At 39.3% G+C, this 20,026-nt stretch overlaps 1 protein-coding gene across 2 annotated transcripts in view; it reads left to right on the top strand.

Moving 5' to 3' along the window:
- Positions 1 to 20,026, top strand: part of frmd3 (FERM domain containing 3) — a 55,328-nt gene that overhangs the window by 28,251 nt on the left and 7,051 nt on the right. Inside the window, exons 5-14 of one of the 2 annotated variants that reach the window (XM_005722031.2) lie at positions 299 to 396; positions 3,319 to 3,442; positions 5,235 to 5,322; positions 7,230 to 7,318; positions 8,081 to 8,144; positions 9,147 to 9,155; positions 10,974 to 11,062; positions 12,638 to 12,712; positions 15,025 to 15,093; positions 15,251 to 15,375. In XM_005722031.2, the coding sequence (XP_005722088.1) occupies positions 299 to 396; positions 3,319 to 3,442; positions 5,235 to 5,322; positions 7,230 to 7,318; positions 8,081 to 8,144; positions 9,147 to 9,155; positions 10,974 to 11,062; positions 12,638 to 12,712; positions 15,025 to 15,093; positions 15,251 to 15,375 (830 nt within the window). The remainder of the gene's footprint in view (positions 1 to 298; positions 397 to 3,318; positions 3,443 to 5,234; positions 5,323 to 7,229; positions 7,319 to 8,080; positions 8,145 to 9,146; positions 9,156 to 10,973; positions 11,063 to 12,637; positions 12,713 to 15,024; positions 15,094 to 15,250; positions 15,376 to 20,026) is intronic. The other variant, XM_005722033.2, reaches the window with a different exon arrangement.

The raw sequence follows: 20,026 nt of genomic DNA, 5'->3' as shown, positions 1-20,026 counted from the left end.
CTAAAGTACCACATTCTGCTGGTGAAGATGTATGTTGCCATAGTTATACTTTCCTTAACTACCATGGCAACAGTTTCAGATTGTTACTTTCTCATTGGATGGTGAATTTTCATCCAAACTATTTGGAAATAGAAATTGTGAAAGCGGGGTATTGGTTCCCCTTCATAATGTGAGCAGTGGCTTTATATAGTATATTGTAATTAAACGTCTTTTATTTATTTGATTTATTTTAAATAAAAATCTGTATTTATGCTATAAGAATTTATTTCTGTAACTTTATGCATGCATGTGCATCCAGGTATCTCCTGTACCTTCAGTTGAAGAGAGACATCTATCATGGTCGTCTACTGTGTCCTTTTGCTGAAGCTGCATATCTGGGAGCCTGCATCATACAGGGTGAGGACTTACTCATAGTGGATGTATTAGAGATGTAGCCAATATTTCACAATTACATCCTTGGTGACATGTTGGAGTTTTAAATGAAAATCACACATATACATTTACACAATTTAATTTGTAAATTATAAGGGCTGCTATTACTGAAATGACTGAGCTGCTTGGGTTGTGGCTGTAATAAGAATAAGAATAAGAATAAGAATAAGAATAAGAATAAGGATAATATTTTCTAGCCTTTTCCAGAATGCACATTTGCAAAGTGCTTCATAATTTGAATAGAATGAACACATCAAATTAAGTTAAGAAACTGTAATTACAAATTTGAGTTACGGTGCCTGAGCTGTTGACTCTTGACAATGAAATCTGTAGTCTGTAGCCTCAAATCAAAAGTAATCAGCTGAAGTCCAAAAGCACAAGCTGTAAAATAACTACTAACAAATCACTGTTTGTGCCTGCAAATGCATTTATTTCCTTATTTAATCCATATTTATTTAAATATTAAATTAATTAAATTAAATCAAAATTTGAATATAGTCCCAAATCACAACAACACTAAGATAATACCAAGAAAACAGAGAAAACCTCAACGATGATATGACCCAATATAAGCAAGGGCTTTGGCAACAGTGGGAAGGAAAAACTCCCTTTTAGCAGGAATAAACCTCAGTGAGAGTAGGCCATCTGACATTATCCGTGGGGGTGAGGTGGAGGAGATACTGTTTATTGATTGTAAATATCCATCTACCCACCAACACCACACTATCTAATGCTAGTTTGTCTATCTGATGTTTTTATCATCAGTGCTTTTTAATGTCATTTATAGAAAATCACTGACAAACACAATTTTAACATGTAAAATCAGATATATCAACTGTAGTCCACATGTTTGCGGGTTTATCATTTCTTCATTAAGCTTGAATAAACAAGCTCATTGCAAAGAACAAACATTTAGGAAATTTAAAAATTATGCCAACTAAAAGTAAAATACCTCTTTTAGGTTACTGAAATAACTTTATAAGTCAAAGTGATGTTTTAAGTTTGTTTAATTCAAGATTTCTATTCTGAAATACCCATGTGCTTTTTTTTAAATTTACATTTTACTGATTTATAAATACTTGTCTTATTCAAGCATTTAAAAAGTTCAGCTAACTGTCATTACTATGTATAGTTAGTCTGTTAATCTAGCGTTACAGAATTATAGTTTTAAATTTGAGCATCCTCTTGCACTGTGTTGGGTAAAATTCAACACTCATTTAATTTAATGTGCTTAACTGTGTATTTGAACCAAACAATGATCTTACCTAATTATATCAAATGTAATTGAACTTTCATCCAACCTCTGTGTAACCACAGTCTAACCCCTGTTTGACTAAGTTTGTCCTCATTAACCGGCTGCATTTCACAGCATCACACTGTCATTATCCTACTTTTTTTTTTAAAGTAGATGTATGTGGACTACTGGGAAAAGGAATAGAAGAGATTTTTTTCTACAGTCAATTAAACGTAACCGTTTAATGCTGAATCACAGCGCAGAGCCACTTGCTTTAATATGGATTAAGAAAAGAATTAGCTGGGCTTTATCATATAAATGAACCCTTGTGGCTCATACACAAATCCTTGAACTGTGCTAACACCCTCTGATTGGCTCATATCCCCAGAGAAGAGAGTGTGACTGGTTCACTTATCTCAAAACAGAGCATGTCTGCAGTGTATCATTGGCTGCTCTGATTAACTACGACAGGTCTCTGTCCTACTTTGTCAGGGTGTTGATTATAGAGCTGGGGAATAGTTTGAGGATTATTGTTTAATTAAACTCCAGGCAAGTTTTTGATTAAACCTTTATAAAGATACTTAATTAAGATATCATTAAAAAAAATAAATTAGTGGATTCAATGAGCACAACAATAATCTGTTATTTGAGTCAATTGCTCATAAGTATCTTATTCTGTGGAAATAAAAATAAATAAATAAGGGAAAGATCTGTCTTTGGGCCTTTGTCTTAATTTGAGCAACCAGGAAATTTGCTGATGATACAAAGCTGTTTAATATTACAGCGGGCATTTTGTACTTGGTGCTATACGAGCTTTCTATTTTTCTGTGGGGGAAAACTGGAAGTTTTTTAACCCTAACTGTTAATATGGTCGTAGCCAGAGCAATCGTGGCTCAAGAGTTGGCAGTTCGTCTTGTAATTGGAAGGTTGCTGGTTCGGACAGTCTCGGTCATTGTGTTCTTGGGCAAGACACTTCACCCGTTGCCTACTGGAGGGCCCGGTGCTGCCAGTGTCCTGCAGCCTCGCCTCTGTCAGTGCGCCCCAGGGCAGCTGTGGCTACAATGTAGCTTGCCATCACCAGTGTGTGAATGGGTGAATGACTGAATGTAGTGTAAAGCGCTTTGGGGTCCTTAGGGACTGAGTAAAGCGCTATACAAATACAGGCCATTTACCATAGCCGTTAGTCCAGCCACCCGCTGCACTCATGGTGTCACAGCTATTCTAACACTTTACACACAAATACAAAACAGGCATGTGACCATGCCTAATAATAGCTTGCAGTCTATAACTGTTCTGACCCAGCCATTTGCAATCCTACAATATAAATATAGAAGCAGTTGCATGTAAATGGAATAAGTACTATAAAATTAAAGTTACAAATTATAAGCTTGCTTAATATGCAACGTTCAAGTTGAGTAAAGCTTATTTGCAAAATAAAACATGTCTTTCTTTATTTAATTTTGCTTTACAATGCAGTTTTTATGTTAACCTGAGCAACATGACTACTAACTGTAGCTTCATACTATATATGCAGTCAAGGTGTGTTAAATTAGTTCTTTCAATAAGTTAACAAACAATGTATACCCATTTCCTGATGTATTTGACCTATTTTCAGATAATATTTTTACTGAAATCACCCTTTCTCTTTATAGCTGAGCTTGGGGACTATGACCCAGAGGAGCACCCATCAGACTACATCAGAGACTTCAAGCTGTTCCCTAAACAATCCCTCAAACTGGAGAGGAAGATAATGGAAATTCACAAGAATGAGCTCAGGTGAAAGACTAATATCTTTTTTTTGTCTCGTGGTTTTGCTGTTTGTCTGGAGAAGGCTTTTTTGGTCTATTGTGGGCTTTTTGGGGGTATTGTTATCACCTCGCCAGGCAGACAGGCAGTGTGTACAGCCAAGTTTGTGAATGTGATAACTCGATGATAAGGCAATGTAGGATTTTTGAATTAATTGAGCTTTGGCGCAGCTACTTTTTTGAAGATCTTGAGAACACAATAACAAGGTGATGAAGGAGTTGCACATTTATACCATAGGTGCATCTACTAGGAGGCTGAGGGATAGCACTAGCGGCCGCCAGTACTTTTTTATTGTTGTACCGTTTGATGTTGGTGGCAGGTGCTATGCTCACTCCTGTGATCTGTGTTTTAAAACAGGCTGCTGAGACAACTGTCTACACAGCAGACAATAAAATGCTGCCTTTCTTTCTGGTTAGATACAGAATTGTGTGATACCCAGAGATTTAAGCTTCATTGTACTGGAGAAGGTATTCTCAGTCGAGATTTGTTTGAAAGTAAATAAAAACATCCATTAGCTTAGAGGAATGAGCATGAATTATTTATTTCATGCTCCGTTTAGACACGTTGCTTGTTACTACTACAGAATTTAAATTTTGATGAAAATCACTCATCCCTGATAAATTTGATCGTCTTGTGTTCTTTTGCATATGAACAAAAGCTAGGCATTCTGGGTACCACAACTGTATCTTTGAACCCTTATTCGCCTCTTTTCAACCATGTGATTACCTTTCCTGAAGGGAAAATGGATCTGCAATAAAGAATAGTTTGAGTAAAAAGTCATTAAAAAAGCATGTACTCAGTAGATTGACTATGTACTCTACAGGTACAGAATAAGTTTCTACATTACATGCAGTACTGTATACATAAATCCCCTCTCCTGGGTTGTTTGTGTGTTGCTGCAGCGATTAATAATGTCGTGACCGTCACACTTAACAGTGATTATAAAACATCAAAGACAAATCCTTCATTTCCCACAGCACAGAGGCAGATGATGCCAAGTGCCCTCTGTCTGGCCCGATGGGTACGACTGACAGGATTAACAGCATGTTGATCAGTACTGAGCTGTACAGAGACTTCAGGTGATTTTTGAATGGGAAGCACTCTGTCTGCAAGCTACATTTCCACAGGCATTCTGTAATGGTTTTTATGCTTTCCTTTATCTGCACAGACAGATCCAATATATGTGTGTGCAATTTTAAAGTTGATTTATATGTCTGGAGTCTTGAAGTGAACCAGTGTACCACACTCATTTTCCTAATTTGCAGCACTTAGACTAATGAGCAAGTAAAGCATTAATGCCCCGCCCCCCCACAACCCCTTTGCCTGGTTTGTTATGACTGTTTCCTTTTATAATAATAAGAGATAATTGTACTCACATTAATTGGTTAAAAATTCTGTAATACTTTTATTTAAACTGATATTGTCTAAATACTGTAGACTTAGTACGACAAGCAACCTTGTCCTTGTAAAAGAAACGAGCCTAGCAGTGGAGGGTTAGTGCTGTTCTTTCTGGAGAAAAAATAGCAATCCTTAGAATAAAAAGTCAACGCAAATTTGTTCACAACCAAACTCCCTAGATATTGACCTTTAAATCTCAAAACTCTAATAAGATAATTGCATGTATTGATTTTCTATCTGGTTGTATCCGACATTTAAGTGAAATCCAGTTGAAAGTAATCCAACATAGGAACACCTTAATAACATATTCTTCAGTCTGTCAGTGTATAAAGTTGGGTCTCTCCTTTCCTCTATTTTCTTTCAGGGGCCAGTGTGCTGAACTAGCAGAGCTGAACATGCTCCAAAGGGCTCACAGTCTTGAAACATATGGAGTCGACCCTCACCCATGCAAGGTAACGTAACTGGAGAATATATACAGTACACAGTAGCTTTACACATAATGGGTTACGCACTGATTTCCACACAGATGGCTTCATGTGGGTGTTATACTTTCCATGCACACAAGCATGTGCGTATCCACTTGTGTTCGTGTGATTTCGTCATCATAGGGTGTTGCGTGTTCCATAGACTGTATATAAAAGATGGATGTAGCCACCGTGTCATATGTTGATTAGTGAGCTCCCGTTCTAAAGCTTTGAGGTGAGTATTTTTGCCATCTAAAAAGCTAGTGCTGGATATGACTGTGAAACCACACATTCATTGACTAATAATTTCAGATGTACAGCTCAACAGCCAGTGAGTATAGTTTTCCCATTTTAATAATGACCATAAGTTTTTAGAAAAGAAAGTAATATTTTATTAAGTACAAGCTTAAACTAAGGGTTGAGCTCATAAAGTCACGAGAAAAGGGTTTGCTGAGCTGACAGAGCAAGAGAGCCAAGGGCTGTTTTCCCAAAGACTTGTATACACCCAGAAGTGTTTTTGCACCAACATGAGGCGCCCCCTGCTGGCCATTAAAAACTATGCACGTTTTAAGGCAATTATGCATTGGATGAACTTTTCAGATGCAAAAGCTACATTCATCTCTTTTGCACACAGTCTATGGTTGGGCCTGTGCAATTTGTTGTGACCTTATAGACAGATGGTACATACTGTATTTTATGGACAATCGCACCAGCTGTGCAGCTGGCAAAATTAACCAGCCCAGGACACAGATTAAGTAAGTGTCCAGATGAAAATATGGAGGTTTTGCAAGAAAATAATATTTTGCCGACAGCTGTCACCAATTAATAGCTCTCCACACTGGTAACCCACTGCTACTACTACTACACGAAAACACTGTTGCACACACGTGTTGCACCGACGCAAGCTAGCAATTCCGTAAACGTCTCTATTGCTCAAAAAAGAAACAGCTCCATCCAGTGGCGTGTCGCATTATAGCACCTGTCTACCTGGCCTCACATACTTGCTCCAAGCAGATTAGGAAATAATTTAAGGCCAAGAGCTTATGTGCAATTTACGCTATCACATCCAAGCCAGCTAGTTAATGTTCCCTCCTTGAAAACTAAATAAACTAGGTCCATAAAGAAGCCACTGTTCTGAGGACACAGTGACTTCACTGACTGATCAGAGACCACCATGGTTAGTCAGTGTCATTGATTTGTCTTTCAGCTTTAAATTGCTAAAACTAGACTGTACTATCAGATATGTTACACTTGCTATTCTGCTTCATTCTCCTGTTACTTGTTTCTTTGTTTCTTGTGCTATCACAATAGATTGAACAGACTGCATCTGATAAAGAAAAACAATATTTTACAACTTGCTCATGGCTCGCTCTCATCCTTTCTGTTCATCTTCTGCCAAGCTGAAGTGTGAAATAGGGACATCCTCTTGTGAACAGACAAATCAAAGGATACAAAGCAGATTAACAAGATATTTAAATTCTGTCTAGTGGGAAGGATCCCCTTTATCTGTTCCACTCTTGTCTGGCAGGCTTTTTTAAAATTAGTTTGCTGGAAATAGCTGTTACTGCAAGTACTGTACTATCATGCACATGCAGATCTATGGAGATAAAGTAAGTAAGCACTAAGATGTGGGAAGCACACAGGGGAAAGGGAGGGATTTACACAGATATATAGAGATGAATACAAATTTAGAGATTTACTGATGATTAATGATGTGGAAGTTATTATTTTGATTTTGCCTCACTACATCAGATTTAGTCCATCAGTCGGTATTTTAACTGCCTTGTTCTTGATTAATTAAAAAGTTTAATGACAAACATGGGATTTTGTGCATCAACCAATGAGGTCATAGATAGTCCACTTGCCTTACATGCTGTGATATGTGTTTTTTTCAGGACTTTACAGGCTCTACTGCCTTTCTTGGGTTCACAGCCACAGGTTTTGTGGTCTTCCAGGGAAACAAGAGGATTCACCTCCTCAAATGGTAAAAACATCAACCTGTAAAAAGCTTCTTTTGGCTGCTCCCTTAATCACAGGTTGTCAGCACAGCAGAAGGCTCCACATATTTGATTTGTTAGATTCTTACACCAGACGCCCTTCCCTTCACAGCATTTAACGGATTACCGTCTCCAGTCTCGAACTGGGAGTCTTTTGTATGCTGGGAAAAAAGCAAACCACTACAATGTGTAGCCACAATTGTCAATCATTAAACATAAATATTAAATGTCTAATCACTAACAAAGCTAACTGCAGAAAACTCTATATTTATGATTTATCGCTGAAGTATTGCTAAACTTATAATTTTTATTAGAAGCAAATTAAAATAATCATCTCTAACTTTTCCTTGCAGGCAGAACCGTTTGTTTATTTAAACACGACACCTATAAGATTATCTTGCTACAGAGTGTTAAAATACACTTTCCTATAGCCATGCTTTCCTTAAGCAGCAGTTGTAGTACCTCCATATTCATAGTTTTAAACAAAAGTTCATAAGAATAAGGAGAAAAATGTAGTTTATCTATCAAAAGTAATAAGAATTGATAGTGTTATTTTAAACTATGCACCATTGGTAATTAAACTGATAAAAACACACAATATTTTTTGAAATGAGCTATGTGTGTAAAAAATTTTTAAAAAAGAATATGAACGCAGCCCAACAAATGGCAGTGCAATGAACTTGCACTTAGCCTATATTTAACTCTCATCTGCAGATATTTCAAAGTCTTAACTCTGTGTTTGTTTGCAGGGCTGACGTTAGCAAGCTGAAGTTTGAAGGAAAAACCTTTTACGTCATTGGCATTCAGAAAGAGGTGAGCGAGGTGTCTCTAAAAGGTTAAAAATGATGACTCAAGTGAGATGTGTAGTTTCCTCCATGTCCTGATGATGAATTGTGCATTTTTGCACCAAAGTAATCAACATCCTGCTGACTTGTTAGATATAAACTTCTAACATGTGTTCATTACTTATTACAAAGGCAAATGTTGCACAGTCAGACTGCAGAATTTGAGATCAGTTGTGTGTTAGTGACTGTTTGCCAACCCTGAGCAAAACGGACGTCCTTCATTCTCTTTCCTCCTTCTTTCCTCCTTCTCCCTCCCCTTTTCCCCTATCCTCATCTGTGTAATGGTTTTGTCAGATAAATGTGCTAAGTGACTGTACTGTTTGTTATCCTGTCCACCATCACACACACTGTATATGTGTGTCGCTGTTTCAGATCTCCTTAACAGGCAGGATTCACTGTAACAGGATGGTGGGTGTGTTACAACCTCCTAATTCACATTATGTGCTGACTGTGGCCCAAATATTAGACTCCTTCTCTGCACCGCATCCCTAACAAAGATAAACTACAATATATGACACGGTGTCTCCAAACTGAAACAGAAAGCAAGTACTAACTTTCAAACAGCGGATGTCTTGCATTTGGGACACATGCTTCATCTGGTTGCTTGATGTTTATCAACCAACAGAGCTGTGGTAGATTCTGAGCAGCAGTTTCAGTGCCTCGTCTATCTGCATACTTTCTTTTTTCAGGATTTACAACCGATGTGCTCTTTACCTTCAGTCTGCCTGAAGCGGCTCAAAAACACCTGCAAATCCTTGCAGCTAAAGCCATTTTGCTCTTAAATCTACCAATCAGCCAATCGATGAGTGTCAAAGCTGTTGTCTTCATTACAGAAGCTCAGTTCCGCTCTTTCATCGCTGCTTAACTTGTCAGTCTGTCTGCCTTGTCTGTCTGTTCGGCTCCTCGTGAAAGGCTGAAGATGCACTATTATCTCTGTGTTTCTGTCTCTTCTCTCTGTGTGTAAACATAGTCATCTCTGGTGAGTAAATACAAGTAAAAACAGTAGTGCAAATCGTTGTTGTATTTAAGTCCTCAATTTGACACCTTTACCCGCAGCCCTGCCCTCGCCTCACTTTATGATTGGAGGAACCTTTTATCCATGTTTTATTTCTTTTTTCATGATATTGTCATTAAGTGTTGTTTGTCTGGTGTGTTATATAAAAGTTCTCTCTGCTCTCATTTCATATGATCGCAGTTCTTCTGTGGCTTCCGTCCCCGTCTTGTTCACCATGTAATCAAATTCACCCTCTGACTTCCAGTGAACTATAGATTAACATGCAATGTTTCGCTGCTTAATCTATAACTCTATCCATGCCTCATTCATCTCATTCAATTTTTTCATAACCGTTTCATCCTTTTGACTGTGTGGGTGTGTGTGTGTTTTATTTATGTGAGGATTTGTGTGTTGATGCTTGTTTCCTGAATTTTCCACCATGTGGCAGGTCACTCCTCACTCTTCCCTCTCCTCTGATTACCCAAACCTACCTGTCCCACTTTGAGCTGATTGCAGGTTATATAGATGAAACACTTTTATGAGATCAAAGTCACAAATTCTTGGTCAGTTTCTTTTTGGCTGACTCAACAGTTAACTCCTAACACACAAGCATGGCTTACCCTGTGCATGGACCTCAGTTTCATAATCAGCTGTGATATGTAAAGAACAAAAAAGACTTACTTCAGTTTTCAAGGTTAGCTCAACTACTGTACATCAAATCCCATTTGATTCAATTTGTTTGGATGAGCAGTTCTAGAAAAACCTTTTTTCCCCAAACAAGCGTGTTTTTGAACAACCCATCTGCCACTCGGTCAGGTGTCACAACACACCGGTGAACGCACAGCAACGACCGCATAGGTTCTGCTGATGCAGGACGCCGCCCTGCTGTGCGTTCATGCATGTCTGAAAAGCATGTTGCAGAGAAGTGGTTGCAGCTGTAAAAGGCTGTATTTGAACCACGATCGTGATCTTTTAATAAACCTAATTGGTCCTTTACTGTAGGCACACAGAGTAAATAGCATCATCTTTATTGTAGTTAAATACATTTCTGACATCTGAGTTGATTTTTACGTTTTAGAATGTACAACTTCCCCTCAGTGGATGATTTTTTTCAATTAACTCTTTTTTTTCCCCCAAAAAAAATCCAAGTCAGCGCTTTTGCACGTCAGCCAAAGTGGGACCAAAGGCAGATTAACACGCAGTCCTGGTGCCTTCACACACCTGTGAACACACACATGGCAACTGAAGCACATGTGTGTAAATCACACCTGCATACCTAATATAACTGATATGTGACAGTTTGGGGGCTGCGCAATATAGCTGATGAAGTGGGCACAGACTGGACCCTTTCACTGCTGTCAACTTAACAGTGAAGTGTTTTTTATTTTAACAGACACTTATAGCGGTATAATATCATATTCTGTTACAGTATCTCATTCTCATGTTATTGATTTCATTGCTTCGTCTCTGCCTCTATCCTCTTTGCTGAACAGTATTGATCTGGCGTCCCACGTTCCCAGACTTGCAGAGCCAGAGACTAGATGTTTCCGGGAATAAATCTCTCCTCTTAGTCCATAAAAACCCATGTTCTGCAAGGTAGAAGCCTTTTAATGCTGAGCACTGTGACCGAATGACTTTATCTTGCCAAGCTTACAGCTTAGGGTCTGTGGGTCAGCATTTTGCACAGCTCCCTCACATTACGTTCAGCTCTTTTCTTGTCCTTATTCACAGTTTTTTCTTTTCCAGTAAGCTCATTTCTCATCCTCACTGTCACTCTTTCTGTCTTTGTCCTTTTCTGTGTAGAAGAAGCTGGTGTTGACATTTCACACCTCGACCCCTGCAGCGTGTAAGCACTTATGGAAGTGCGGGGTGGAGAACCAGGCCTTTTACAAGTACGTCTGCACACACACAAACACGCACACAAATTCATTTTTATTTTTATTGAGTTCTTCCTGTAACTGCTGAGACTGTGCAGGATCAGCTTACACCAAAACCCCGAATCCAGTAGGAACGTTTTGAGCTCTTATATCGAGCCAAGATTTTGCTTCACTTTAAAACCGACTTAATTTTAGCACATTATCTCCTTAATTTACTCCCAGTACTGCAAGGACATGTCGTCGTCCTTCACTGGGGAGCAGCTGATTGCTCCAAGGCCATTGATCTCATCTGCAAAGACTATTGACCCCACTGGCACGGAGCGGAGGGAAGGGAAACAAGGTTCATGACAAGACAAGATGCTAACATCTATGTTCATTAATGTAATCGAGAATCAAATATAGTGGGCAAGCACAACAGATCTGCTCCTTTTTGTCAATCCCAGTTGAGTGAGAATATGAGGAGAGCAGACTGATGAATATAAAACAACCGAGATGGAAAAACACAAGAGGATGTCACATCTGCAATGTAAAATTTGCACAAAATAACAACCCAGGATGTTCAAGAGATCCTGAACCGTTCATCTTTTCCTATCAGCTTCACACTTATTCATCATTCCTCAACCAAGATGGCTATTCTTCATTTAAGGTTGTTCCTGAGCTTGATATTAGCAGTTGGATCTTTTGCTCATGTCTGAGAAGATGAGCCGTGTGAAAAGAAAAGGAAGAGGCACCAAACAGCAAAGTGCGTGTGGGCGTGGAGGGGGATAAGAAGGCTCAGCGGCTCTGAACAGCTGGTCTCATTTGATGGAGAGAGGTCAGGCTGGAGGAGATGAGATTTTCCAAAGGTTTGACGCAAGAACTGGAGGCTGCTTTGTGACGGATTTCTCTACGGTGGCCTTCCTCCTCCACACTGTCAGTCAATCTGAAGGTCTCCCGCTCTCTCTTAACTGCAGGCATTGTTCACTTTTCACATGCTTTTCTCTCTGCCTTGCTTTATTTTATCAAGAGGCACCATACATGCAGACAATCTTACAAAAGGAAGACATCGTTATGAATTTGTAAAATAGCCCTTGCTCCATACAACCCTGAATACTGACTTCCTAATGACAGCAGCTCATGTGTCTCTAAAAGGCGGACTGAGATGGAGTGGATGTCAGCTCGGATGTCAGACAAGCATCAGAGCCGCTAAATCAAATCAGAGTGAATTGAGTTTGTGAACGGCAGCCAAGCAGAGCTTTTCCAGCATATGGTGTCTCGTGCACGAAGGAGCGCAGACATGTGTGTGTGTGTGCTCTAGCTCCTTCTCTGCTGCACTGGAGTCTGGTTTCACATGATAAATTATATAGAATGAAACATGAAGGTTTGACCTCCAGCCATAAGCTTTTAAAAAGACACACCGTGCTGTAAGCTTGTTGAGAGGCTACTCTGTGTTCTGCGAGAAAAAAAATTAGTGAAACATTACTGTGATGAGAGTTTGAGCCTTTAAAAATCTGTTATTCTGCTACGACATGTGTTAGTCTGGGTTCAGTGTGCAAGGCTGCTGTACACGTAATGTGTCTCTTTTTGTTTCTTCCTTTCTTTGTCTGACAGGTGTGCAAAGTCAAGTCAGATAAAAACAGTTTCCAGCAGTAATATCTTCTTCAAAGGCAGCAGGTTCAGATACAGGTGAGGTGTATTATATGATTAAAGAAATCATAAGGAATATGTGCCAAGAGAATTGGGAACAACAGAGACGAGGGGGGTATGGTACATTTCAAGCACTGAAATGTTAAGAGTTAATTTTGTGTAAAAGTGTACAGAGTGTTTCGGTCCTGCACATTGTCACCTTACTCTTTACTAACAGCAGCATCATCTTACCCCATGCATTTGTTGCCAAAGTGACAAAAATGGATGGAAAATTAGATCATCAAGACACCAAATAACCAAGATGGGAGTTCTCGTCATTGCACATCAGCACCTACATCCCGGTTTCTATGATTTACTGACTCTAATATCACCGGAAAGCTTCTATATACTCTGTTATTGAAGCTAAGTGAGCCGTGATTCTCCTCTCAGACAAAGCTCTTTACCAGGCTTACACTTCAGCCTGCCCCATTTCATCAGCTCGCTGAAGCATTTTGGCTTAAGGGCTCAGCGATGAGTAATAGCATATGGTGGAATTTGTTCTGAAAAATGGGAATTGGTCATTTGTGCAAAACAGGACTGAGATTTGTATCCCATAAATGAAGGCAGTTTATGCAAAGCCGAGCAGATCGGGTCTTCACATAATGTGTGTTGATCCAGCTGATTCCAGTATTTCCACCAGTGCTGATGCCACTGTCTCTTGAGATATGAAGTGCGTATGTTTTATATCACCCCCTAATTTATGACTTAAACATCAGTCTAAACAACAATAGATTAATGGGTAAGATGAAGAAGCCTGCTGGCTTTAAACAGTGCAGTTACAGTCTGACTAATGAAGCTGCCGACTGATGGCAGGAAACTGTCTGCTCAACAGGAACAACACTGAATGTAAGCCGAGTAGCATCAAATCTGATTTTCTCCTTTTCTTTTATGACATGAAGCAATCGGTGTAACTCAGACATACTGTCCGTGAAATTATAGTAGCACATTAAAAAACAAAAAATGCTCATGGGAAACTCTGCATTCATATGAAAAACTGCAAAGACCCTTGCTGCATTAATAGAAATTAAGAGTATACAGTAAGTAGCAGCCAAGTGCTGCTATTCAAATGCACTTCATTAACTGAATGATTACTTCAAGTAAAACTCATTCGAGACATTCTCAGGAGGGGACATCCCAGAAAATTCACCCCAAGGTCAGGTCGTGCAGTGCTCAGAGAAACTCAGACTCTATAGAACTCAGTTAGCATGTTAAATGCTAAAGTTCGCAACAGTACATTTAGATAACAACTGAACAAGTGTGGCTAGGTGGATTCTTAGGAGAAAGTCTCTTCTTTCTAACAACAAGGCAGCACAGCTTAGGTGTTCAAAATTATATCTGTCCAAAAAATAAGACTTTTGGAACAATGTGCTTTGGACAGATCAAAGTCAAAGTGGACCGAATTTCAGCACAAACTGTGATGCATGGTAGTATACTCATATGGAAAAGATATATATAAATCTTATAACGTTTGTATCTGTCTTGTGTGAAACTTGTATGAAAAGCGTACAAGAGTGAAAACAGATATAAGATCCCTTGAAAAATTCTAGAAATGAAACTTGTATGTTTTGGATACTTAATAAAACAATATATGAAAGTAATGAGAAAGTGGCCACTTTCATGAGTAAATCATATAAGCCTTATATGATTCACTATATGAAGTAGGCCACATCTTATGCAAGTGTTTTATAAGTTTTTACTATTTCTTTTCCATATGGGTAGGGTTGATGATATGGGCTTAATTTGTAGCCACAGGACCTCTACATTTGCAGCCGTTGAGCCGACCATAAACTCCTTTGCACACTAAAGATTTCTAGATTCAAATGTGAGGCTGTCTATCAAACAACTTGGATCAATATGACAATGATCCCAAGCAACTGCAACAGACTGTCTGAAAAAGGAATGATTCGAGGCGTTGCAATGGTCCAGTCAAAGTCTGGACCTCAAACCGACTGCAATGCTGTGATGGGACCTTAAGAGAGCTGCGCATAAACAAATACCTGTGATGTGAGAGACTTATAGAACAGACATATAGAAAATTATTACTTCATATTATTGTTGCAAAAGGTGGTTCTACAAGCTACTGCTTATTTTTTCAGACGATAGCATAGAGTGAACTTATTCATATTACTGTCACAAAGGGCCTCGGGAGGTTTGTATAGTTCTACAAATATGCATGTAAATGAAAAGCAGTACATTTTTTACAGACCTGCCTATAGGGAGACTAATGACCTGCCATCGTAACATTTTATTTTCAATTACAGTATTTTTATAAACACAAACCAACCTTTAACTTATGTGTTTTTCTGTGTTAGTGGCAGAGTAGCCAAGGAAGTGATAGAAGCCAGCTCCAAAATTCAGAGAGAGCCACCAGAAGTGCGCAGGTAAGGACATCTGAGAAATTACCTGAAGTCACACTATTTCATATAAAACATAAAATAAGGACAATTTCATCTATTGTTCTGCAGATATGAATACCAGAGTGCACATGGTGGTGTTATGTAAGGGTGTTAAAAAATGTATGACGTTCATGTTTTTCAGAGCTCAGTTTGGTCAGAGTCGAAGTTTTAACTCTCTGAGCCATAAAAATCTCATCATGAACATGGAACCTTTGGTACCTGCACTGCCCTCCACCAACGAATACGAAGAGACGGCCGTAGACAGTGGTAGGAGGATACTGCTTACTACAGACCCAAATACACACAACAGACATGCACTCATGCCCCTCTAAGAGACATTTGTGAAGTCACATGGGATCTTCCTTGTGTAGGAAGAAATCCATGCACAAAACTCAGAGAGAGAGAGCTTTAATTGAGCAGCTGATGCTCCCATCTCGCCATCAATCCTGTCTCCCTGGTGACCAATTGCGACATACTAAAAATACCCTCTCATGATCCCCGCTAAGGATCCCACTATAATTCTGACTGTCAGTTTTTCCATGTGTCTGCACCTTTGTGTGTTTTTGCAGACTAAGATTCCATTTTTCCTACTCAGACATAAAAGGCTGATGGGGTGTAGATGTCACCCTGCCGGGCAGGCTGCACATACACAGAAGTTTTTAAATGAAAACTGATACCATAGATGCATCTACAAATAATCTTAGTAACCTCCACCTCAAGGTCAGAGGTCAAGTTTTCTTAAAATCTTATGAATGCGATAACTCGAGAAGAAAGTGACCTAGGATTTTCAAATGGATAAAATAGGTGCATCGGCTAAATATCTAGGATGAGTTTGAATCGCGGTGACCTTGACCTAGAGGTCAAAGGTCAGAGTTCAAGTTTTTGAAAATCTCCTTTGATCTCAATCTCATTTCTCACAGCATTTTCTTTGTGTACTTCACACATTACAATAACCTGTTTTCATGTTTTCAAACCACGGATAGTGCCTGAGTCCTGTCTTCACTTAGCTGCTGTTGATTAGAGGATTAAAACTCTTGGTCAAAACACTGTTGTGGATGAAGAACGATTTGATGCTCATTTTACCCTCAGTTAAAATTATATCCATCCAGCCAGGCACGTCTCTTCCATCGCCTCAGAGCTTCTCCTCTCCTTCAGTCAGTATTTTTCACCTCTCCTGTCCTCACCTTTAATCCACCTGAACCACATTCGTTAGGTTCTCAAACATGTACAGTGCAGTCATGCTGTTGCACCATCACTGTCTACAAATTATTTATAGACTTCATCGCTTTCTCTCATGCCTTTTTTTGACAGATTTTAAGGTCACTCCGTCGTTTTATCCACCTCTATTCTTCTTTGTTGCTTGCCTCTGTTTTTCACTCATCTCCCTTCATCCCATTTACAGGAAAATCAATTCTTTTTTGGCTCGGGGTCAAAGACCTGCAGTAGAAACCATCTCGGCTGTCTCAGCTGGTTTGGGCGGGACAGTAGGCCAAATAAAGGGCCTTGTACAGGATACAGGCTGAGTAAATAACATAAGATTAAATTTGAAAATGCCTTGTTTTCTTCTGCAGTTCCTGCCTTTCCCTCTGGTAATAAGATATTAAGTGATATAGTTGTAAATTATTTTAAAACATTAGAGGTTTAACAGTAAATATAATAAACTGAAGAGTTTACAAGAAAAAAGACATTTTAAAAAGAGATGAAGACATAGATTGTTCAAATTAAGATTTTTAAATATTCATGTATTGTCAGACTCACAATATGCATGAAAAATGTAGAAAGAGAATTTGAGAGAGCACTTCTTAACACAGGCGTCTTAATGCGAAGCAGGTACGCACATGAGCCCGTGCTGTAGTCCTCCTCCCACAAGTTTCCAACATTGCATATGGGAGTTTATAGAAGCTTTTTTTCCTCACTGACAAAAAAAAAAGATGCTGAGTAGAGCTAAGTTTAAATGTCAATTTATTATTAAAAATGAATTACATTCAAATTTCAACTTCACCATTTGCATGTGAGTTTTCGATGGTATCATATTTGCTGCATCTGGCTTTTTTTTTTTTTGAATTTATTGCTTTAAATATTTGTTTTGCCATTTATTTAGGTTTTTTGTGCTAATGTTGTGGAGCTATAAAAAACTCATCAAAATTAATTCAATTCAATTCCATTAAATTTTATTTAAAAAGCACCAAATCACAACAACAATTGCCTCATGGTGCTTTATGTTGAAAGTCAAGACTCTACAATAATACAAAGATAACATGTGACAGGAAGCCAGTATAGGAAATATGCTCTGTCTTGCACCTGGCATTAAGGAGTTAATAAGTAAAAATTTTTAGATAATAACCTGAAATGTGACTAATCGATGGCAGGAAAAAAAAGGAGAAAGAAAACAAGCTTCCATGGGAGTCAGATGAGAGTTATGTGATTTGAGAGTTTAATTACGTTGCATGCTTTCACCCAACCGATGTGATTGGACGACACATCACTGTTTCATGAGCTGATTCTGCTAAGGTGGCTGACGCAAGGACTTTAAGATAAAGTGTCCCCAAGATGGTTTAGGGTCACAGTCTATATTCAGAGCACTAATCTCAGCCTTTACTGGGGAAACAGGAAGCTGACCCAAGGTCATAGCTGACCTTGTTCTGTTTGTACAGTTTGCTCCCTACTTATCTACCACAATCCAAACGCATACACTCTGGCTATGTTTTCTCTAGGAACATCATTAATGGATGTTTTATAGCCATCAGGCTTCATATTTCCGCCTCACAATCCATGTTTTTGCAGCAGTTAATGCAGCATGTGATCCAACAAAATCTTTCATTTTCAGTCTCACAGCGAGGCGAGTATTGTAGTGAATAAAGTTGGATTGTACCCAGTTTGCTGTAGAATTGGAATTAGGTTTATTTTATTGGTGGAAAGACTCAGATAAAGACAGGGTTGCAGAGAGGAAAAGAAAATGATCCCCCATCCCGTCCTGAGTCAGGCCTGTCCCCCTGTAATCAGTTAGATTAGCTGCCCCTTTGCCACCAGGACCACCTGGTTATATTTAGAAATTGCAGCTTTGGGCCTGATCCTCCTCTAATGCCCCCTCCACTCTTTGTTACCATCGCTGACATTCACAGGAGGGCCCACCATGTCTGTGCAGGAGCGAGAGAGAGAGAGAGAGAGAGAGAGAGAGAGAATGTCTCTGGTGCACTGGTGTGTCTCTCACCATCTCTATAAGTGTTTGTGTATAGGCGTGCGTGTGTTGGAGCTCAGCTGGCAGCCCAGTCAGTCAGGGTCTTTGTGCAGACAGCTGGTCCGGCTTTTGTCATCAAACTGAATGATGGAGCTTCTAGGGCACAGAAACAGCAGTGATGTTGGAGGCAGCCTCGTGCAGGGTAGTTTGGAACTGGGCGACGGTCCTGGTGTCGACAACACCCAGAATTACGGGAGCGAAATAGGGGGACTCGAACTCGACATGACACCAGAGAGGCTGCGGGAAGAAGGGATGAAGCAGAGAGAGGTTGGAGCTCTTGAAGTATTCCACCCAGGAGAGGCTGAAGATGAGCAAGACTCATCGATAGTAGTGGCTGAGGCCTTGAGGTGCCAGGTGAAGATAACAACCAGGCGAAGCCTCCACCTACGTATAGCCAATCACACAAGACGGGATGTCTATGTGCGACTGGTGGGCAATGGGGGTCGCATCGCTGGATTCAGTACTGGACCTCAGAGAAAAATACTGGAAGAGAGTAAGCCAAGTGGAAAAGGTCACTGTGTGAAGTTTCTTTTAGCTCCTAATAAATGTATCCTTTGACATTTTTTCCCACAGTCTAACCAGGAGGTAAACGCCTTTTAAATTTGTGAGCCTGGTAGCTCAGCAGTTAGTTGCCAGGTCTGTTGTGGCAACCGCCTGATGCAAACTGTGAATGTAAGCTGCCAAACATGGGACTCTCAAGAGGCTGCTTTAATAGAAGTGTGCATGTGTGCATAGTTTAAGTATTACTCATGTTATGCGGACTTGATTTTGTCCCCATAACATTAAACATCTGGGTACCCAGAAGTAAATCATGAAATAGGGTTAGAATTAGGTCAGGTTGAAGTTAGGGTTATTGTTGAGGATCTAGTGGTACGATTAAATCTTCAGCTGCTCTTCACACCACTAGAAATACTAAATGTGGCTCGTGTGAAAAGTGTGCTGGATGGAGCGCGTGGGAGGCAGCATATATGACACCCACTCGTTAGCTGTAAATTTACAGATCATTACCTTCTCTCTTCTTACATCTGCGCAATGTGATGTCACAGGGGCTCTGTGCATCCTGAGGACCTGACTGGTTAAAGACTGGACATTTGCATCTGACATTTACTTCTGCTGGATCATATCTGCTAAAGTTTATCACCCTGCTCTGCATATTTACAACCTTAAATGAAATGATGATTAAGCAGATGGGTCAAGATAAGGCACTTTAAATATTTGATTAGTAGATTTGGGAATAAGTTTAAATGAATTAAATGATTAAGTTAAATTAGTAAATAGTGAAGGATTAACAAAAGCACAAGTACTGATTTTTTTTAATGATAATGCTTAATAATTTTAGTTTTACTCCACCTATCTTTATCCCACTGGCTAAAATATCCTTTGAGCTTCATCAGTGATCCTATAAACAATTGACATGCAGATGAAAGACAAAGCAATTCCCTCATTTACAGACACAGTGAGAAAGAATTATTGCTAACCTATTATATTTCAGCATTTTCGATGCCAAAAGATGTATTCTCATCATGAAAGACTGCAATCAGTTATGCACTCATGTGCGTTTAGCTGACTTAACAAAGTTATATCACTTTCACAAATCGGCGATGATTTTGGTTGAAAAGTAGATTTTATAATTCGACTGATGAAGCTGTAATCCTTCAAACAGCTCAAAAATTGAGCTTA

Source organism: Pundamilia nyererei, unplaced genomic scaffold (genome assembly GCF_000239375.1).
Source record: "Pundamilia nyererei isolate P.nyererei 1_Seehausen unplaced genomic scaffold, PunNye1.0 scaffold00006, whole genome shotgun sequence".
NCBI lineage: Eukaryota > Metazoa > Chordata > Actinopteri > Cichliformes > Cichlidae > Pundamilia > Pundamilia nyererei.
Note: the sequence above shows the minus strand (reverse complement) of the source record. Positions and strands in the feature narration are given on the sequence as shown.